Below are 23,223 nucleotides of genomic sequence, written 5' to 3'. Positions count from 1 at the left end.
TAAATATGCATTTGAAGGGGGTATACTATGAACATTTTTTAAATTATAAGCTTGAAAATAGTGATGGACGCAAAACGGAAAAAAATGCACCTTTATTTCCAAATAAAATATTGGCGCCATACATTGTGATAGGGACAAAATTTAAATAGTGTCATAACCGAGACAAACGGGCAAATAAAATACATAGGTTTTAATTATGGTAGTGTGGATTATTTTAACCTCTTGCCGACCGCGTCACGCCAGTAGGCGTGGCCGCGGCGGCAGCCCCAGGACCGCCTAACGCCAATTGGCGTAAAGTCCTGGGGCTCTGTTTTGCAGGAGATCGCGCGCAGGCTGCGCGCGCATCTCCTGCTTGAGGGGCGGAGCTCCGCCCCGCCTTCAGTCTCCGAGCGGCTATTGCCGCTCGGGAGAGTGTTAGACGGCGAAATCGCCGTCTATTTACTCTGTGCAGCGCTGCGATCAGCAGCAGCGCTGCACTGGGGACAGCCGTGTGACACGGCTGTCCCCCTGGGGGACAAGAGAGCGATCGGCTCTCATAGGGTAAAGCCTATGAGAGCTGATCGCCATGATTGGCTGGCTGGGGGGAGGAAGCGAGGGAGGGAGGGAAGGTGTTTAAAGGAACAGCTGTTTTTAAAAAAAAAACACAAACAAAAATATTTATAAAAAAAAAAACAAACATGGGGGGAGCGATCAGACCCCACCAACAGAGAGCTCTGTTGGTGGGGAGAAAAGGGGGGGGGAATCACTCGTGTGCTATGTTGTGCGGCCCTGCAGCTTGGCCTTAAAGCTGCAGTGGCCTTTTAAACTAAAAATTGCCTGGTCACTAGGGGGGTTTAGCCCTGCAGTCCTCAAGAGGTTAAAGCTGTAATGGCCGAAAACTGAGAAATAATGATTTTTTTCCATTTTTTTCTTATTAATCCTGTTAAAATGTATTTATTAAAAAAATTATTCTTAGCAAAATGTACCACCCAAAGAAAGCCTAATTAGTGGCGGAAAAAACAAGATATAGATCAATAGATTGTGATAAGTAGTGATAAAGTTATTAGCGAATGAATGGGAGGTGATAATTGATCTGATGCAAAGGGGAAAAATCCCCAAGGGCTGAAATGGTTAAAGGATGAGAATAAAGTTTAGAGTCAATCAAACACATTTTTTTACTTGAGAAAGAGGGACAAGTGAGGAGGAAAGAGGGACAGGGCTCCCAAAGATTGACTGTCCCTCCAAAAGAGGGACAGTTGGGAGCTATGCTAAAGGTAAGTGGTGGGGAAAAAATAGGGAAGAAAACACAGGGAATGGGGCAGTGAACTACCAAGGCTACCTATAGAAAATGATAGCCTTGTCTGAATAGGTATGTTTTCAGAGTGCGTTTGAAGGTTTCCAGGCTCCGAGCATGACGTCCAGGCTGTTGGGAGACAGTTCCAAAGCAGAGGGACAGCCCAGGAAAATGAGATGTTGCGCCCATCACACATGTCACAAAGTAAAGCCTGTCTGGTGCAGAGCAGAATCATCTGCCAGGCAACCCAGGCAGTTGCCTGGGGCCTAGTGGTTGTCAAGGGTGCTCACCTGCCACCTTCTCTGACCTCTCTCCACTTCAGCTTACCAAAAGGACCTCAAGGGGGCCCCAAATCTACCTTGCCTTGGGCCATCATCTTTGTCCCCAATTGCTTCATACATACAACACTATATTGTGGCTTTTGGCTCCCCTGTGTTTTTTCCTTTTAGAAAATAGTTTATTTCATCATATTTCACATGTGCATGTCTGTGACTCCTCCTCTCAGTTTTTCTATTTTCTCACACAGGAGTAAAGATGGCTCGATCGGCGCCGGATGCCACATCAAGACATGGGAGCTTCTCCTTCTATATGGAATGTCATTTGCATTTATTATGTATTCACTATGATTGTTTCTGAAGGTAATTCCGCTTTCTTGTCATTCTGCTGCTTCACCAGAGATGGCAGCTGATCTCAACCAAGTTCAGTTATTGTCACTAGTGGGAGGTTCCCCTTCCTCATGCCCCTCCTGTCATTACCTATCGTGGTTGGCAGCCAGGGCCGAATTTACAGTTCAGGAGTTTATAGGCACATAAGCTTTGATGCCCAAAACTCCGCCCCAGCCCTCGCATTATGCCCTCTTTTCTTATTTAATAAAACCATACAAGGTAATGTAGATATTACCAAAGACAAATAGATAATGCCAACAATTTGCAGATATTACCAGCGACATGTAGAATTTACCAAATATAAACGGTGACTCTGCGGCATGGACCAGCGCATCACGGAAGCTAAGCCGTGGCCCAGGAAGTACCTCCCAGGTCACGGCCTAGCTTCCAAATGGAGGAAGCACACAGAGGCGGATAGCGAGGGGGACAGAGGTGGGGGAGCCGAGATAGAATGACAGGCTGCAGGTAAATACAAGGCTAGCGACAAGCAGATTGTTGCTAGCCTGGCGCTTTTTTCGGGGGGCACAGCACACCGAGGGGGGAGGGAGGGGAAGGGGGGGGGCTAGAGGCAGCAATACAGAGACACAGAGGCATGTAATTATGCACAGAACATGCCTCTGTGTGCTCTTCAGATATAAAATACCCGCCTCAGGTTCTCTTTAAATCCATCTGATAATCATTATTCCTTCATAAAAAAATTCAAATGTTCTGCATCAGAAAAGGTTTGGGTAATGATTGTACTACAACTTTAACTTCAACCTTCCAAATCATCATGCTCCCCAGATAACTGCTTATGTGTTAGAATAGGTTGTAAAAAGGGCGGTTTGTTGTAGAATACTTTTTTTTTTTACAGGACTTGCCTACAGCTTTACATTAGACATGGTGTACTTCGCTTGACTGATCTCATTCCTGCAGGCACGTGCAGAGGGGGGGCTCTGACAAATATTAAATCTACATCTACATACTTTTAAAAAAATATATATATACAATTTTTATTACATTTAAAATTAACTGTTTTACCCCACACTAATTGTTTTAATTATAAAATAATTTACAATAAAAAACAAAAAACAAACATAAATAGTTACCTAAGGGTCTGATTATTTTTTTTTAATATGCATGTGAAGAGGGAATATTACTATTATTTTTTAACTTATAAGCTTGTAAATAGTGATGGGTGTAAAAATGCACCTTTATTTCCAAATAAAATATTGCCGACATACATTGTGATAGGGACATAATTTAAATTGTGTAATAACCAGGACAAATGGGCAAATACAATACGTGGGTTTTAATCATGGTAGCATGTATTATTTTAAAGCTATAATGGCCCGTTAAAATGCATTTAGAAAAAAAATAATTCCCAGCAAAATGTACCACCCAGAGAAAGCCTAATTAGTGGTGGAAAAAACAAGATATAGATCAATTAATTGTGATAAGTAGTGATAAAGTTATTGGCGAATTAATGGGAAGTGAAAATTGCTCGGATGCATAAGCTGAAGTGGTTAAGAAACTTGTTTGCAGGGAGGAAAAGGAGAAGCTGAGAGAGGGTTTCCAGATATCTGGGCAGTGACTACAAACAGTTTGTTTTTAAAGGAATACTGTAGGAGGGTCGGGGGAAAATGAGTTGAACTTACCCGGGGCTTCTAATGGTCCCCCACAGACATCCTGTGCCCGCGCAGCCACTCACCGATGCTCCGGCCCCGCCTCCAGTTTACTTCTGAAATTTCAGACTTTAAAGTCTGAAAACCACTGCGCCTGCGTTGCCGTGTCCTCGATCCCGCTGATGTCACCAGGAGCGTACTGCGCAAGCCCAGTATGGTCTGTGTCTGCGCAGTAAGCTCCTGGTGACATCAGCGGGAGTGAGGACACGGCAACACAGGCGCAGTGGTTTTCAGACTTTAAGGCTGCTTACACACCAAGACGTTACAGGCGCACGTTAGTGCACCTGTAACGCTCCCCCAACGCACAGCAATGTAACACAAGTGGGCTGTTTACACAGCCCACGTTGCGTTACATGTAACGCTGCACGTTCTGTGCAAAGTGCAGCATGCTACGGCGTTGGAGCGGCTATAGCCGCGTTAGACTGTTTGCACATGCGCAGTGGGGGGCGGAGAGGAGGCGGGGAGAGCCAGCTACAGTAGCCGCACATGGCTACTTAATATTCACTGCACTGGCGGGCGCTGATTGGCCGGCGGGACCACGTGATGCGGAGTGTCTCGCTCCGCATCACGTGGTCCCGCTGGCCAATCAGCGCCACTCTGGGAGACATTATAGGACTCGAGCCGCCTAACGCGGCTCACTCTACCGTCGGCTCTTGCAGCACCATACGTTGTGTTAGGTGCACGTTATGCGACCTTAACGTGGCACCTAATGCAACGTCTTGGTGTGCAAGAAGCCTAAAGTCTAAAATTCCAGAAGTGAACTGAAGGCGGGGCCGGAGCATCGGTGAGTGGCTGCGCGGGCACAGGATGTCTGCGGGAGACCATTAGAAGGTAAGTTCAACTCATTTTCCCCCGACCCCCCCTATAGTATTCCTTTAACAGTTGAACTACTAACAGTTTTATGGACATCAGATAATTCCAAAAAAAAAAACAATTTTAGAAGTTAGAGCTTTAAACATCGTAACTGCTGTGATTTTTTTTTTCTATATTTTCATCTCTTTTCTTTATTTGACTGTAGTTTACTTCTAACCCCTGCAGGGTTCTTAAAGCGTGGAGATGTCATATTTAACCCAGCCTCAGTGGTGTCAGTGGGAACAGATGTTTCTGTGACCTGCACACTAACCAACGACCCCTGCAATCGGAGAGGGTCCCTTGTGTTTGCAATAGATGACAACTTCAGGACACCAGATTGGCGGAATCAGACATTCTCTACTGTGGAGCTGCCTGATGTCAGAGGGAATCGGGATGTTGACTGTCACTTGAAATGTGGCTACATAATGTACACTGTGCACACGGGGACGCTGAGAGCTGGATGTAAGTATTTTATGTGTTAGAAGTAAGATGTTTGGACAGAGGCGTCACTAGGGTTGGTGTCACTGTCACCTGGTGCAGAAACTCATGGTGTTACCCCTCTCTCACCCCCAGGCTACACAAATAATACTTGTCTTGTAATAATGTTGCTTGTGACTGTCAGTTAGGAATTGTTATACTGGCCATGATTTGCTATTGGAAATGAAGGTGTGGGGTTCTGGCAAAGCTTGCTATGTGGGAAAGGGGGGGGGGGAGGGGAGTGCTGGAGCAGTACTACACAATACACACTTGCTATGGGGGAGTGGGGAATTAGGGATTGTTATACTGGCCACACTTTCCTATATTATTATTATTATTTATTGTATTTATAAAGCGCCGAACATATTACGCAGCGCTATGGGGGGGAGGGGGGCTTATACTTGCTATAGGGGGTTAGGGGGCATTGGATACACTTGCAATGGGGGGAGGCAGGAGATAAGAAATGTTTTACTTGCCATATTTTGCTCTGTGTGTGTGTGTGTGTGTGTGTGTGTGGGGGGGGGGGGGGGGGGGGTTCAGGGTTCTGGCCATACTTGATACGGGTACCACACTAGACTTGCTATGGGAGGAGGGAGGAGTCTATTATAATGGCCACACTTTGCAATATGGGAAGGCTAATGCTTGCTATTGGGGGTTAAGGGGCTGTACCACATTAGATATACTTGCTATGGGGGGAAGGCAGGAGGAGGCCATACTTTACTGTGTGTGTGTGGGGGCCATACTTGCTGCAGGGGGTGCTGGAGCAGTACCACACTAGACACACTTGCTACGGGAGAAGGGAGGAGTTAGGGATTGTTATACTGGCCACACTTTGCTATGGGTGGGGGTCTGGCCATTCTTGCTGTGATGAAACAGGGAGGGATACCACACTGGACACAGTTGTTGTTGTTGGTTGGAAGGGTTTATACGGGATAGACTTGCTATGGGAGGGTATCCTGTTGCCTGGAGCTTGGTGTCATGGTCACCCCCTCTGCTGGTGCCACCTGGTGCGGTTCACACCTACGGCACCTCCCTAGAGACGCCACTGTGTTTGGGTACAAGGACGCTGCAGCTAGAGATGGCTCGAACCTCTGATTTTCGGTTCACGAACCTCGGACGCGAACTTCCGCAAAAGTACGATTCGTGCGAACTTTTGCGATCGCAATAGACTTCAATGGGGATGCAAACTTTGAAAACTAGAAACATTTATGCTGGCCACAAAAGTGATGTAAAAGATGTTTCAAGGGGTCTAACACCTGGAGGGGGGCATGGCGGGGTGGGATACACGCCAAAAGTCCCGGGGAAAAATCTGGATTTGACGCAAAGCAGCGTTTTAAGGGCAGAAATCACATTGCATGCTAAATTGGAGGCCTAAAGTGCTTTTAAACATCTTGCATGTGTATACATCAATCAGGTAGTGTAATTAGTGTACTGCTTCACACGGACACACCAAACTCACTGTGTAACGCACCGCAAACAGCTGTTTGTGTAGTGACGGCCATGCTGGACTGGTGCGCACCATGGCCAGAGTGCAGGCCATGGCGGTTTTCAAGCCGATATGGTCGGGCTGAGGTAGCTCAATGACATAACAACAGCAACTGAGGCCGTCCTGGACTGGTGGTGCGCACCATGGCCAGAGTGCAGGCCATGGCGGTTTTCAAGCCCATATGGTCGGGCTGAGGTAGCTCAATGACATAACAGTAACTGAGTGTCCAGCTGATCGAATTTGGTCTGTCCACAATGAAGCAACGACCTTAATATCTTGGGTGTGCCAAGGTAACGATCACGAAGGGGAATTGACACATGTACATGCCTTTTGTATTGTTGTTGCAGCTGCAGTGCAGCCAGAAAAATTAGGCAGGCATGTACACACATCAGAAAAAAATTGTTATTGGTTTTGTTTGCAGCCGCTGCTAGCAGTGGCCTTAAAAATTCAGGAATCCGCCTGGACTCCTGGACCCTGTTGGTGGTGGCGGAGAAGGCAGTCAAGCGGCCTGCAGGCAGAGATGCTGTGTGGGGAGCGACTTAGTCTTGGGGCAGGCAGTCACACGGCGTGCAGGCAGGCATGTACACACATCAGAAAAAAATTGTTATTGGTTTTGTTTGCAGCCGCTGCTAGCAGTGGCCTTAAAAATTCAGGAATCCGCCTGGACTCCTGGACCCTGTTGGTGGTGGCGGAGAAGGCAGTCAAGCAGCCTGCAGGCAGAGATGCTGTGTGTGGGGACTGACTTAGTCTTCGGGCAGGCCTCACTGTGCATTGCAGACCACATGGTCAGATGGACCTTTGACCCAATGCTGTGTGCCAGAGATAACACCACTTGCCTTTCAACATCACGGTACAGTTTGGGCATCACCTTTTTTGAGAAATAATTTCGGCCTGGTATCTTCCACTGCGGTGTGTGGCTTTGCTTTTGTTTGCTGCTTTTCCTCAGGTGGTCATCCCATTGCAGTTTGTGCTTTGTCATCATGTGCCTTCGTAAGCAAGTTGTCCATACGCGGGTCTTGGTCTTTCCACGGCTCAATTTTTGGTGGCAGAGAGTACAGATGGCATTGCTCTCATCTGAGGCAGACACACAAAAAAATGTCCACACTGCTGAGCCCTGGGATGATGGCACTTTGGTGGTGGCGGCCGACTGAGTGTTAAGTGGGGTGCCAGAATCAGAGCAGGAGGAGGAAGATATGTCATGGTTCCATGCGGAAGCTGAGGAAGATGAGGTGTTCTGTGTTAAATAGTCAACTACATCCTGACAATCTTGGGGGTTGATGGCAAGTGCCTACTGAACACTGTACACAAAATCATGACAGCACGACCTCAAACAGACCTGCCGGGTGGCCTGCCTCTGCCTGTTATGCCCATATTGGGGGGGATGAAGTGAAAGGTATGCACTGACTTGACTAATACAATGTGCAGTCACACAGGTGCAGTGAACAGGTATGCAGTGACTAGTATTACAAATGTGCAGCTGTCACACACACAGGTACCGTGAACAGGTGCAGTGACTGGTATATAACACTGCATGCGGTCACGTAGGTAGGTGCACTGAACAGGTATGCAGGGATTGGTATTACAAATGTGCAGCTGTCACACACACAGGTACCTTGAACAGGTAGTCACTGAATGTGCTGGGCCCGGCAGTGGCACAGTAGGAATTACCAAGGGGCCAAGGGACAGCTGCGACTGACTGACAGGGCTGTATATGCAACAAGTGTCTGTGGGACACACACACACACACACAAAAAAAAATAGATCACAAGAACAACATTAGCTCTCAAAAGAGCTGTCGAGGGGTGCCTTTTAGCAATAAGTCCCAGCAAGGAGCAAGATAACAAGCCTAATAAGAGCTAACTAAGCTTTCCCTAATGTCTCTGCAGCAAGCTCTCCCTCCTCTAATTACTGCAGCCACACGAGTGAGTGAAATGGCCGACGCTGCCTTCCTTTTATAAGGGGGGGGGGGCTCCAGGAGGGAGTGTAGCCTGATTGGCTACCATGTGTCTGCTGACTGTGATGCAGAGGGTTAAAGTTGACTCTAATGATGAAGTATAGGGGACGAGTCGTACTCGCATATAGTTTGCTGTTCACCGAGAACGCGAACCACCGAAGTTCTCGCGAATCAGTTCACATGCGAACCGTTCGGGCCATCTCTAATTGCAGCACTTCTGACTGTCTTGGTATAGATCTCTCAACTGATCTATAAGATTTAATGGCACTCCAGTGGATCAGTGCCAAGGTGAACAGCAGGTTACACACTGTTACACACTGTCAGTTAATTTTCGCTGTGTCTTGCTTCTGCCAATGGTTTATCTCCATGAACACAGTGTCGAAACCAGTCTGGTGTCTCTCCATCAAACTCTCCTGCTTTCTGCTCAGCTGAGGGTGGAAGAGGCCCAGGCAGCATACATATAGAATAGACTTTGGCACGGGTCATTACCAATAGTTAGAATGTCGGTAATCTACTATTTGCTTCTCCTAACACTAACGTCCCTATCAAAACAAATCCCTACCCATTTGCCTTACCCCTCTCCCAAGCATACCTCTATCTCTATCTATATGCCTAACACTAAAGACTACTGCTACTGTATGTACACGGCTATGCGCCTAAGGCACTAGTGATTGTCATGTCTAGGAGAACTCATGGAGAAACATGTGATCAGTTTGGTCAGGTGATAGATAGGTAAGTCCCTGATTTGCTAGTTATAATCATGTGCAAAAGCAGGATGTGTGATCGCAGCAAATCAGAGCTTTGCAAATCTATCAGCTGATCAAACAAACCACATGCTTTTCCAGGAGTTCTCCTAGACATGACCATTAACTATCTAACATTAACCTCCTTTTCCGCTACCTTATTGCCTAACATTAACCCTCTGAGCTTTTCTATAAATTGGCCCATATGCAATTACGTTTATCTCCTGAGTTTTTTTCCTTGGAGATAATTTTCATCTTCTCCTTAAAATACTGTAACTTATCAGCATTTTACAATTGAAAAATGTATCCAAAAGATGGTGAAAATGTACTATCAAAATCCCAAAAGATGGTGAAAATGTACTGTCAAAATCCCAAAAGATGGTGAAGATGTACTATCCAAATCATTTGGAGTATTTTCTTGCTTGCTGGTGGTTTTAAAGGCATTAACCTTCTTGGCGGTAACCCCGAACGTAGTTCGGGGTAAGCCGCCGGAGGGTGCCGCTCAGGCCCTGCTGGGCCGATTTGTTTAATTTTTTTTTTGCTGGACGCAGCTAGCACTTTGCTAGCTGCGCCAGCACCCTGATCGCCGCCGCCGCGCGCCCGATCGCCGCTATACGGTGCGGCGCGCGGCCCCCCCCCCCCCAGACCCCGTGCGCTGCCTGGCCAATCAGTGCCAGGCAGCGCCGAGGGGTGGCCCGGGACTCCCAATGACGACCCGACGTCAGTGACGTCGGTGACGTCATTCCGCCCCGTCGCCATGGCGACGGGGGAAGCCCTCCAGGAAATCCCGTTCTTTGAACGGGATTTCCTGATCGGAGATCGCCGAAGGCGATCGAAGAGGGCGGGGGGATGCCGCTGAGCAGCGGCTATCATGTAGCGAGCCCTGGGCTCGCTACATGATATAGAAAAAATTTTTTTTTAAAAAAACTGCCGCGCTGCCTCCTGGCGTATTTTTTTATACCGCCAGGAGGGTTAAAGAGACTCTGTAACAAAATGTTAAGCCTTATTTCTTCTATGCTATAAGTTCCTATACCTGTTCTAATGTAGTCTGTCTTACTGCAGCCTTTCCTACTTGCACTGTCTCTGTAATAAATCTTATCTCCTTTCCTCTGTGCGTGTCTGTCGGGCTAAGGCTGGAATGTGTGGAATGTGCAGCACTGCTTGTCATTGGCAGAAGCTTTACACACACCCTCCAAGCTCTGCATGAGTCACACAGTAAGCTAGTTCTCAGCCTATGATACTGTGGTTAGAAGCCAGTCTTTTGTTTGTAAACACTGCCTAAAACTGTTAATTACAAGCCAGGATTGCAGCAGGGAGTGGCAGAAACAGCACAGAGGGGCACAGGAGAAAATAAAGAATAGAATGGTATGCTTTTTGTTGTTCTCCTGAAAGATAATTTTCATATTCTCTTTAAAATAACTTTTAAACATTTTACTATTAAAAAAGTACCAAAAAGTTGCTGAAAAAGTACTTTCTTGTTTAATGGTGGTTTAAAAGACAAGGGCCCATATGCAATTCACTTTTTCTCCTGAGTTTTCTCCTAGGTGATATTTTTAAACTTGTCAACAAAATGCCCTTTAAGCCAGCAGAAAGCAAGAAAATACTCAAAATAATTTTGTTAGTACTTGTTTACCCACTTTTTGGTACTTTTTTGGTTGAAAAGTGCTGGAAGGTTTTTTTAAATCGAAAATGAAAAATTATCTCCTAGGAGAAAACTCAGGTGAAAAAGTGAATTGCATATGGCCCAAGGTGTGAAAATGTTACCTAGGAGAAAAGTCAGTAGAAAAAGTGAATTGCACATGGGCCATTATAGCTAAACTCTTTTCCTTTCCCCTCACACTAAACCACTGGCCCTACTTATACACTGTAGTAGTTGGACTCAACTGCTTCGCACAGGCATGCTAAGAGGTTTGCACAGCACACAGCATAGGAATAGCTAAAGTAGTTCTTTCTGGTAATATGGCTATTTAAAGGGAACCTGAAGTGAAAAAAATTATTTAAAATAAACACATGATATAGCGGCAAATGAATATTACATACTAACCTCACCGCCAGTTCCTCTCAGAAGCTCACCATTTTCTTCTTACAGTGATCCCTTCCAGTTCTGACAATATTTTGTCAGAACTGAAATATACCACTTACTTGTTAATGTGCAAGATAATGTCCATGTTTCCCTATGGCTCAAGTGGGTGATATTACAGTTTAGCAGTGTGCTGACCCAGTAGCTGTTATGGGGTAATGGCCATTTTTAAAATGGAGGACGGAGAATTCCATTGATCACAGTGGACAAACAGGATGTAGGAGAGGAGAAAGAGATTGATGAGTCGACTACACAGGAGGGAAGTATGACCTGTGTATGGTTATTTTGACTTTTCATTTTCAGTTCAGGTTCTCTTTAAGTATTTAATCATTTCAGATCCTCCAGATAAGCCTACAAATATATCCTGTTCCTTGGGAGAATTCTCTTCTGTGATGAGATGTACTTGGGACAAAGGAAAGGAAACACTATTACCCACAAGCTATGTATATAGGTAAGTGCTCTTCAAGTCTAATTTCGGGTACAGACTGAATTATAACATCCGATAGCCAGGGGCGTAACTAAAATCAGGGGCCCCCCAGCAAAACTTTGATGGGGCCCCCCAATATTTACAGCCTTTCTCTTGCTTCCCCCTGGTGACCCTCACAGCCTGGGAGTCCATCTTCCAAGGGTCATAAAACAAGTGTGGCCATTGTACACGTCACACCCATAACAAGTGTAGCCACTAAACACCTGATCTGAAGGCTGGGCCCCTTTATCAGAGAGAGTGAAGTAGTAATTGGGGCCTCCTTACACTTCTGGGCCCCCCTGCAGTCGCATGGTCTGCTCTCATGTAGTTACGCCCCTGCTTATTCACTTTATGTGAAGCAAAACTGCTCGTGCTATAAAGGCTGGAAATTTTTCTAACAATCTTGGAAGACCGAATAGCTCATAAAGGCGTCTTCCCCTCATTTAATATGTAGACAAGGGTCTTACAGCCCTTTGGGCGTAGTTGATGACTTAAAACGGAACTGAAAAACTAGCGGGATGCTATTGCGGGCGGGAACGCAAATAGTTGCCGTTGACTTTCTAGTTGACAGTAATGAAACTAGATGGCGGCGGGAGAACGGAGGACCGTGGAGGACGGGCGCAGGATAGGAAGGCTGCAAGGGGCTGGCAGAAGCCCCAGGTAACTTTTGTGTTTTTTAAGTTCTTCAGTTCCGCTTTAAAACAAACCTGAAGTGAAAATAAACTAATAAGATGATAGGATGATTAATTGTATGTGTTTTACTAAAGGTAAGTAGAACATGGAACTGAGTCTTGCATGTTTAGTTTAAGGGCTTCATTTTAAGACTGGATTCTAAACTGCAGCCATGTCAAATCTGCCTCGCTGAGCTGAAAAACAAACAGAAGTAATGACCCTTTGAATTCCCCAGCATATCTGCACGGAGTTTGTATGTTCTCCCTGTGTCTGTGTGGGTTTCCTCCGGGCAGCACAGTTTCCTCCCACACCCCAAAAACATGCAGATAAGTTAATTGGCTACTCCCTAAATTGGCCCTAGACTACGATACATACACCATACATACATAGACATATGACTATGGTAGGGATTAGATTGTGAGCCCCTCTGAGACAATATACTCTGTACAGCGCTGCAGAAGATGTCGGCGCTACATAAACACTAAATAGTAAAGTGTGATGTCTTACTTTCATAAAGAACCTTCTCTTAGTTTATGTTTATTTAATATAGCTATAAACAAAATTAAGAAGCGTCCAAGCTAAAGGAGTTATCATTAGGCTCTAATCGTCTTATTAGTAATGTATTGATCATGCAGTATTGACTTTGTCCCCATGCATAGACCTGACTGGCTGTTATTTACTTTATTACTGCACTGTAGAGTTTATACACGTACAGCAAACACTGTTGTAGTGACGCCTGTTGGTGTGACAGGTTTCCATAGCTTTGCTTGCTAACCCTGTACCTCCCATCTCTATGTGTGCCAGCATTACTCAGCTATCTGTGATCTAGGCTTTTTATGTGTACCATTTACACCTGTTGGCAGTTCCAGTGGCGGAGTAACCAGCGTTAGCCGCACAGTACGGTGGCAAAATGCAGTTTCTGCCTCCTGCAGCAGCATCCCTGGCATCCCTGGAGTCAGATCGTGCGCGTCCATTCTGTACTCTTAGGCGGGCGCGCACAGCTCAGGGCCGCTCTTATGCACTCCGGCGGCGAATCAATTAAAGTAATAGTTCACATTTACTCTGACTTGGTTGCAGGGGTTGTTGGGAGTTGCAGTTTGTGTGTGTGGCTAATTAGGTTGAGTTTTGAATATAAGCACTTCCTGGTCTTGAGTTCCCCGCCCGTCCTCACATGGCCACCAGATCCTGACATTATGTCTGTTCTGGCCACTGATGTAGACACAGACAGTGGTGGCTCCAGCTTTGAAATTTTGGGGAGGGCACCAAAGGGGCATGACGGCTGGCTATTGGGGCCCATTTGGGTGATCCAAATCGATGTTTGCATGGTGAGCTTTAGATTTTTTTTTACTAATTCAGGTGATAAAATTAAGGCTTACTATTTCAACAATGCCAAATGTAAACATCACAAACAGAACTCAGAGGCTTTTGAGCAAAGCAGATTGTCCAAATGATGGCGCTATTATTGAAGAAAAGTTACCTACAGATGTACTTGGCTAGTTGTCTGGGATGCTTTAATCCTTACTTGGTAGCAAACTGCTCCTGTATGGACAGATCACAGACAAATTATTCCAGCCCCCAGCCTATGTCTCAAGCAATGGGAGGTGGAAGAGGCAGGAGGGAGAGAAACACTGTGTGTAATTCCTTATCTTAGTAGCTAAGCATTACTGGAGACTAGAGCTTGTATTTTAAAGACAGCAAGTTATCAGGATTATTATCCTGATTTAAAACTTCCTGTCTGTAAAATGCAAGCTCTAGTTTTTCAGCTTGTAATCCTTCTTCAGACTCTATTCCTGTTGACTGACAACGTTAGAACATGCAATCAGATGGAGGTGGAACAATTTTTTTTGCAAATGTACTGTAAGTGTCATCCACACAAGGGATCTCGCAAGGACTGTGAGGTATTCATGGCAAATAGATAAGACCCTTGGTTCACTTATTACCTACATAGACTCAGGCTAACATGGAGTCTTTTACAGACCCCATCTTGTTCACTGTATGCTGCTGGAGCCTGGAAACAGTCAGTTAACTGTATGTTTCTGAGAGGGGGGGGACACAGTGATTCCTGGGGGGAGGCAGTGCCCCAGTGTGCCCCAGTGTAACGCTTCTCATGGGTATGGATTCTAGAAAAATAAGCGGGAAATTTGGGTGCCTGCGGCTAATAATGGATGATTTGGGCACCGCCATAGGCACAAATGCAAATATTGGCTACTGGCCCGCTGAAAGCATTAATATGGGCGCCCAATAAACATACTTTTGAAAATTAGATGATAGCTTTTGATTTTTTGATTTAAGAAAAAGATTAAGTTTGTATAATTTTGAAAACTAGAAAATTAGTTATTGAAGGTATCGGTTAAAAAGGGCGCCTGAGCTGCCTGTATGAAAAGGGCGCCGCCATAGACATCAATGTTATTTATGGAAATATGGGCTACAAGGTGTAGAAAAGGGCACCCGAGTTTTGATATAGGCTACAAGCGGGCTCCCCTTTGTAGCCCATATTTTTTCGGCTACAAGGTTTTAGGCTACAGTAGGGTGCACCTTTGTAGCCCATATTATTGCCTTTTTTTTGTAGCCGAAGTTTTTATATGGGCTACACCAGGCGCTTTTTTTGTAGCCTAAGTTTTTATATGGGCTACAAGTGCTGGAAGCCGAATTATTTCATTCCTCCACTATCCATGGCGGCCTGGAGGGGGAATAGTAATTAACACATCCCGGAGTATTTTTGCAGCCGAAGTTTTTATATGGGCTACACCAGGCGCCTTTTTTTTTTTTTTTTTGTAGCCGAAGTTTTTATATGGGCTACACCAGGCGCCTTTTTTTTTTTTTTGTAGCCGAAGTTTTTGTATGGGCTACACCAGGCGCCTTTTTTGTAGCCGAAGTTGGTATATATGGGCTCCACCAGGCGCCCTTTTTTACAGGCGCCCTTTTCATATAAACCTTTATTGAAATATTTGGTCTTTTGTATTTAACAATTTTTCTTTTTTGAAAATTATTATTTTCAAATTTATTAGAAAGTTTTAGATATTGAAATTTTTAGGGTTAGGTGTCAGGAGGGGGGTTAAGGTTAGGCATCGGAGGGGGGAGGGTTCTGTGTGAGAGAAGGGTTAGGTTTAGCGGTAGTAAAATATTTGTAAAATTTACTAGTGTTTTACTATCATCATTATCACTGTGAGGGCTCATTCACACTAGAGGCGATTTCGGCCTTTTTTTTTTAAGCGCAGGCAATTTTCAAAATCGCCCTAAAAACGCTTGTCCAATGACTCCCTATGAGAGAGTTCACATCTGAGCGGTTCGTTTCCTATCTGCTCAGCAAAGAGCTGCCTTTACCATCTTTGAGACGATTTTGCCTCAATGGAAGGTATAGGAAAATCGCAAACGCTCACAAAATCGCTTTTGTGCAGCGATTGCGTTCACATTTTTAATAATAAATACATTGTATTTATTATTTTTTGGGTCAAAGAGTTTACTTCCTGACTTGCATTAGGGAGTGAATTTAAAATGTTTAATTGGAGTGGAGAATTAAACATAGGGGGACGCGATGGTATTTCCTTTTCACATTCCTGTTTTCACTCTCCAGTTTCAGTTTTGCACCTTTCTATTTCATCTCTATTCTCAGAATTGTCAGGTTCTTATTCAGATTGTTACTTTGTATATCAAAACAGGTAGTTCTTTTAAGTCAGGCCAATGTAGACAACATTTATTCCCTATTGTGTTTTATGAGATTTGGGCCCATATGCAATTAACTTTTTCTCCTGAGTTATCTCTTAGGAGATAATTTTCATATTCTCTTTAAAATAACTTTTAAGCATTTAACAATGGAAAAAGTACCTAAAAGTTGGTGAAAAAGTACTACCAAACTTATTTTTTGTATCTTCTTACTTGCTGGTGGTTTAAAATGCATTTTATGGCAAGGTTTGAAATTATCACCTAGGAGAAAACTTAGAAGAAAATGTGAATTGCATATGGGCCTTGGTGCAATAACCGTGTTACTTCTGAATGGTAGTTTAAGTGCTAAGAACTTCAGGACTTGCAGAAACCTGGTTCATCCCAGCCCCAAGCAAACCTATTGTAACTTTTGAAACGAAAAAAACTCATGGAAGTTATAATATAACAACTAGTTCCTAATGGAACAAATGCCCCTAACGCACTAAAACAAGCTCTGACTTTATTTTGTTTGGTGGGGAGCTTTATTGTTTATTTATGATTTGACACTTGTTTGCACTGTATATAAATATGCCCCTGACAAAGTCCAAATTGGGGCGAAACGTGTTGGGCTGTGTTTCCCACATTGGGGTGTATTACATGGCCTAGTCCATCTTGTCACTACCTTCCTTCAGTGAGGTTTTTCAGAAATGCAGGGTTAACTTAACATAACAACTGGGAGGGAGAAGGTGCCCCAAAAATAGGTGGTAGTGGATGACAGGTACTGTATATCTATATTGTTTCATGAAAAATAATAATACATAATAAAACATGTCTTACCTCTAATAGAAGGGACAATGCCAATTTCAAACAAAAAATGTCTTGTTCACCAGACACTATAAACGATAACGCGTTTTGCAGAGCACAGTCCGCTTCCTCAGATCAAATACAAAACAATGGCCTCAATTCACGGAGCATTATCAAACGTTTATCAAACAATTTATCAAACGTTTGATAATTTACCACATGGGTAAAATCTCATTTCCAATTCACTAAGGTGTTATATATTTGTTGAACGTTTTATCGGTAAATAGTGAATTTAAAATAAGATTTTACCCATGAGGTAAATTATCAAACGTTTGATAAAGTGTTTGATAAACGTTTGATAATGCTCCGTGAATTGAGGCAAGTGTGTCTTTATTCTGTAGACAGTAAGTTTGGAGCGCCTAAAAAGGGTTGACATAGATTTTTATCAACCCTGTTAGGATTCATGCTGTCCTCATAGAATTGACCTATGAACACTTGTAATGCCCTATATTTTACATGACCAATAAAAGTTATGTTTTAATTCGTGATAGGGGCATTGTGGTCCATTAGCTACTGTAACTTTTGCAGTCTTAAGGTGCCCATACATGGTACAATTTTTTCATTTTTTTTTCAATTAGATAATTTAATTAGATAATTTAGTTCAGTTATTCCGTTAGATCGAATATAAAGATTTTTCCAACATGTCTGATCGGATTTTTATAGAAAAAAAAGGGATAATCGTTCGTTTTTCTTAATTGAAAAAAAAATTTGACCGTTTTGGTTGAAAAAAAACAGGAAAATCAAACATTTTTATTGTACTGTGTATGGGTACTATTAGTTTAAAAAAAATGTATAATGCATTCATTTTTAAAAATTAATTATTGTAGTATTGCAGTCGCATGGCTTTAGTGCCGTTTTTCTTTTTTCCACTGCCTAGAGTGGGTCATGGTGTGCCTTACATAGTGTAGGCCCTACACCATTAAGGCGCACCATGACCTACTGTATCTTAATAGGCAACTAAGCACCACTTTTTTTTCCTGGTTTCTAATTATTATAGGACCTGCCATTTCCCCCCGCCCCCCTCTCTCCTTCTAGCTGTCCATTATTTATCCAGTAGAAGTTGTGACTTCTGTAAACTCTTTGAAGCCCAGTGTTTTATTTACCCCTTCCCCCATCAGTCCTTATCTGCCTGAAACTTCTGTGGTGGGGCAGGACTCAGAAGTAGGTAATAACCTCCCCCTGCTAGACCTTTAAATGTAAAAAGAAGAGGTAAAATAGGATTTTTTTTTTAAATAAATGAGTCACATTGTTGGCAAGCATATTTAATGTGCCATTGAGAGAGCCTGGATGCTAAACATGGTGCTCGGTTTACTTTTAGGATGCATCTCCTAAATGCTGTATGAGAGGGGGGCGTGTCCCAGACTACTAGGCTGTCAGATTGTGCCTGGGGGTCAAAGAGAGAACTACACTGAGGTCCCATAACTATGACACTGAATTAAAGAAGGGTGTTGAAGAACTTTTGTTATCTAGTGAAATTTCTGGACATCTATTGATATATATTGTACGGACAGAACCTGAAGTTCAGACAGGGCACCCCTTCCCAGCAGCATACCTGTGTGGACAGGGGGCTGCAATAAGAAGTCATAGAGGAGGCCACACACAGGCACGCTGCTGGGAGGGGCTGCCCTGTCTGTTTTCCCATCACAGTGAGAGGACACAGGGAGTGGAATGGGGACGGGGAAGGCAACGTGGAGAGGTGAGAGGACATTGTGGGCGGGTTGAGGAGTCTGGGGCATTACAGACACCGCCACTGAACTTTACTGATTTGCTCCTTTTTTTCCGAGACTTGGCCAGCCAACTTTGGTCAGGTCACATTCTGACCAGCCAAAGTCCGATAACTGACGGTTATGTTGCGCATTAGCCCCAGTAGCCCAGCCATTTCTCACATTGGCCAGACAGATCCCGGAGTGGATCTTGCTGTCTTCAATTTCTGTATAGCAAGAGGCTTAGCGATTTAGTCAGCATTAGAAATCTAGCATGCTGAAATCGCTCGGGAATCGGTCTGCAGTGTATGGGCGATCTGCCCAGTGCCCATACCCCTCCTGATGTATGAGCACATTTTTCTATCATTAGAACTTCTCTCATGCACACTCTGATTTGAGCTATTATTAAAGTGGACCTGAACTCTTGTACAGGACAGAAGGAAAACAGAGAGAAATGCACCCTGTGTGTATCCTCATTTGTGTCTAATCACAAGTTGTAATTTCATCTTTCCCCTGTGTCATCTGACTGCCACAGCAGATAAGGCAGATGAGCTTATTTGAAAGCACTGGATGATAACAATATGCCTGCTTGGCTGGTAAGGGCTCTGCCTCTGACGTAGGCGACCAGGGTTCGAATCTCGGCTCTGCCTGTTCAGCAAGCCAGCACCTATTCAGTAAGAGACCTTAGGCAAGTCTCCCTTAGGCTGGTTTCACACCAGGACGTTGCGTTAGAGGGGGCGTTGAGGTCGCATAACCGTTGCGTTAGTGTCCCCCTAACGCAACGCCTGGTGGTGTTGGAGCAGGACACTACCAAGAGCCGCGTTACAAGCAGCTCTTGGTGCGCCTGCTCTTGCGGAGTCACTGCGGAGACCACGTGAGCGGAGCTCTCCGCATCACGTGGTCCCGCCGGCCAATCGCTGCACAGAGCGGCCGCTCCAGGAAGTAAACACTGCACGTCACAACGTGCAGTGAATATTAATTAGCCATGTGCCTGGCCGCTCTCCGCTCCTCCCCAACATTACTGAGCATGTGCAAGCAGTCTAACGCGGCTCAGCCGCGTATAAAGTACTGCATGCAGTACGTTGGCTTGTGGCGCAGCGTTACAATGTAACGCAACGTGGGCACTGTGAACAGCCCATTGATTTTTCATTACTGTGCAGTGGACTGCGTTACAGGCTGCTCTAACGTGCGCCTGTAACGTCCCACTGTGAAACCAGCCTAACACTGCTACTGCGCGTCTTAGTGGCTGCAGCTCTGGCACTTTGAATCCGCCAGGAGAAAAGTGCGATATAAATGTTACTTGTCTTGTCTGCTTCCATGAAAGCAGGAAGTAGACACACTGCAGATTTATTGTAGGATCTTTATCAGCTGTAACAAAGAAATGCTTTTATTTAAAGGTTATTATGCTGTTGCTTATCTTCTAGAGCAGAGAGGAAGTTCTGAGTTCAGGCCCGTTTTAAGCTGCAGCTAGATCAGCTCAGTGATTCAGTTTTGATGACAGGAAAAGATGCCCTCATTTATTACCTGTGAAATGTATCTTGTTTGTCAGTGAGGCATTCTCTCTATTAGCTAGCCTGTACTGATAAATAAAGAGATATCAGGGCTAACAGGAAACAGATGAGTGATATTAAAAAGCATTCTGCTTTTAACCACCAAACCACGGCTTCTGTCTTTGCTGGGTGCGAGGGTTTTTCTTTTTTTTTAATCTATAAGTAGACTTTCCAAATAAGACTTCTCAGGAATAAAATAACATTCAACTTGAAACTGAGCCAATGATACTTAGTAGCTCCTGAATCTGAATAGCACAATTTTAAGTTTCACACTCAGTGGCAGAACTAAGGAGCTTGGGGCCCAGGGGTGTAACAATAGACCCTGCAAGGGATGCAGCCGTAGGTGAGCCCTTAGGGGGAGAAGCCTGAGGGGGGCCCCTGGCTCTGGGGCCCTCCGAGGCCATTTTTAGGGGAAGGCGGGGGTGCAGTGCAGGAAGTGGAAGCAGCACGCACAAACCGTGTGGTGTGACTGTATGAAGTTACTTTGTGTATTGGCTGTTGAGCTGTGCATATGGTTTTCCATGAATGGCATTGCTTGAATGGCCATGTGTTTAAAGGGAGCCCGAAGTGACAGTAATATGGAGGCTGCCATATTTTTTTCCTCTTGAACAATGCAAGTTGGTTGTCCCCTTCATTCTGTGTCTCTAATACTTTTAGCCTTAGGCCTGACAGGGGTGTAACTAGAAATCACTGGGCCCCTCTGCAAAAATTTGGATGCCCTCCCTCCGGGGCCCGCTTAGGGCCGTTTTACAGTGCAGGAGGGGTTGCAGTATGAGGAGAGAGCATTGGCCGCCTACATCGGCGGGGAGGGGGGGCAACTCCCCCCTCCCTCACACTCTCTCCTCAGCGCGCCGCTCCCCCTCCAGCATTAATAGGTGGTGGCAGCAGCAGCGGGCAGGAACACAGGCAAACCTCCATGTGTTCCACCATGGAGGTCCGATCTGTAAGTGCCACATGCTACTTCCTGATAAAAAGGAAGTAGCATCAGATGCTTAGAGAGCGGAACCTCCGGCGGTGGAATGCATGGAGGTACGTCTGTGTTCCTGCCCGCCGTTGCTGCCACCTATTAACGCTGGAGGGAGAGCACTGAGGGGAGAGCCCAAAATGAGGGAGGGGGGGAGTGGCCCTCCTTCCCGCTGATGTAGGTGGCCAATGCTCTCCCTTCATGCTGCGATCCCTCCTGCCCCCCAAAACGTCCCTGGGCGGGACCTAGAGCCCCCCCCCCCCTGCAGCTGCATGGCTTGTGGCCCCTATTGTTGCACCACTGGATCCTAAACAAGCATGCAGACCAGGTGCTCTGACTGAAGTTTGACTGGAGTAGCCACATGCTTGTTTCAAGTGTGTGCTTCAGACACTGCCGATACCTGAAAGACCAGCAGGACTAAAATGGCTATTGGGCTGTATGATCGAAAAGGGATCTCAAGTTCCAACTCAGGTAATAATGAATGTAACTTATTTGCATGTAGTTTGAGCTCCCACTGGTTTAGTTTTGCTGTTATGTTTGCCTGTTATGTAGTTTTGACCATTTTTGTCTATTAAACCTAGTCTTTAAAAAAAAACAAGTGTGGTTTGTCCTCAGCAGCATTCACAGTAAATACATTCTTACTCAGAACAAAACGCCTAGGCTAGGTTTACATGGAAGGTTCTTAATCAGTTGACCTCTGTGGTTGCTAAGGGTTTGAAGTGGAACAACTGTTAACCAGTCTCCATCCCCCATCCTTGCATTCATCCGTCGGGTGGTTGAAAGTTTAAAACTGTTGGCGGATTCTCAGTATTTCCAGGCAGCTGTTAAATTTTTTTTTTAAAATGTAAAGTTTAACATTTAAACTAAGCCTTAAAATAAAATAAAATAATAAGTATAACTTTCTTGGGGCTTCTTGCAGCCCACAGCAGTCATCCTGTCCTGCGCCATCCTTCCGCGACCCTCCAGCCAGCAGCGGTGACCCTGATAGGTGTTGTGGCCAGTTGGAGGCTACTGGGCATGTGCGGCCCGAGCCACGCACACCCTGCTGGCGCAGCCATTGCCGGGATTGTTATAAGCATGCCGCATGCGCAGTGTTGATTTTCCCATACTGCACATGCACAGAAAGCTGCCGTGCATGAGGACAGGCGTGTGGCCGGCCAGCTTTCGAATGGACACACAGGCATAGGATGGCTGCGGGGGCTGCAAGAAGCCCCAGTTAACTTAAACTGGTTTTTTTTTGTATTTTTAACTTTAGATTTCCTTTAAAGAGGAATTCCAGTGAAAATAACGTAATGAAAATAGAAGTAATTTTTTTTACAATAATTATGTTTAACCACTTCAGGACCACAGTCTTTTCGCCCCTTAAAGGAATACTTAAGTCAAAAAAAAAAAATGACATTTACTCACCTGGGGCATCCCTCAGCACCCCGAAGCTGGATGGTGCCCTCGCAGCCCCGCTCCGATCGTCCTGTCCCCGCCGGCGGCTACTTCCGGTTCGGCGACAGCCGCCGACAGGCTGGGAACGCGGCTGATTTTCCGCGTTCCCAGCCGCTGCTATCACTCTCTATGCTGCTATAGCGTATATATAGACGCTATAGCAGCATAGAAAGTGATAGCAGCGGCTGGGAACGCGGAAAATCAGCCGCGTTCCCAGCCTGTCGGCGGCTGTCGCCGAACCGGAAGTAGCCGCCGGCGGGGACAGGACGATCGGAGCGGGGCTGCGAGGGCACAATCCAGCTTCGGGGTGCTGAGGGATGCCCCAGGTGAGTAAATGTCATTTTTTTTTTTTGACTTAAGTATTCCTTTAAGGACCAGAGCCTTTTTCTCCATTCAGACCACTGCAGCTTTCACGGTTTATTGCTCGGTCATACAACCTACCACCTAAATGAATTTTACCTCCTTTTCTTGTCACTAATACAGCTTTCTTTTGCTGCTATTTGATTGCTGCTGCGAGTTTTAGTTTTTATTATATTCATCAAAAAAGACATGAATTTTGGCAAAAAAATGACTTTTTTAACTTGCTGTGCTGACATTTTTCAAATAAAGTAAAATTTCCTATACATTTGAGCACGAAAGTTATTCTGCTACATGTCTTTGATAAAAAAAACCCCATTCAGTGTATATTTATTGGATTGGGTAAAAGTTATAGCGTTTACAAACTATGGTGC

The 23,223-nt window shown here is 45.0% G+C and overlaps 1 protein-coding gene across 1 annotated transcript in view; it reads left to right on the top strand.

Moving 5' to 3' along the window:
* Positions 1 to 23,223, top strand: part of LOC137522042 (granulocyte colony-stimulating factor receptor-like) — a gene marked incomplete at its 5' end in the record, with an annotated part of 137,859 nt that overhangs the window by 23,502 nt on the left and 91,134 nt on the right. The window contains 2 exons of the mRNA XM_068242062.1: positions 4,641 to 4,916; positions 11,531 to 11,645. Of these exons, the coding sequence (XP_068098163.1) occupies positions 4,641 to 4,916; positions 11,531 to 11,645 (391 nt within the window). The remainder of the gene's footprint in view (positions 1 to 4,640; positions 4,917 to 11,530; positions 11,646 to 23,223) is intronic.

Source organism: Hyperolius riggenbachi, chromosome 6 (genome assembly GCF_040937935.1).
Source record: "Hyperolius riggenbachi isolate aHypRig1 chromosome 6, aHypRig1.pri, whole genome shotgun sequence".
Lineage (NCBI taxonomy): Eukaryota > Metazoa > Chordata > Amphibia > Anura > Hyperoliidae > Hyperolius > Hyperolius riggenbachi.
The sequence above is the reverse complement of the archived record's forward strand: the minus strand, read 5'-3'. Positions and strand labels throughout refer to the sequence as shown.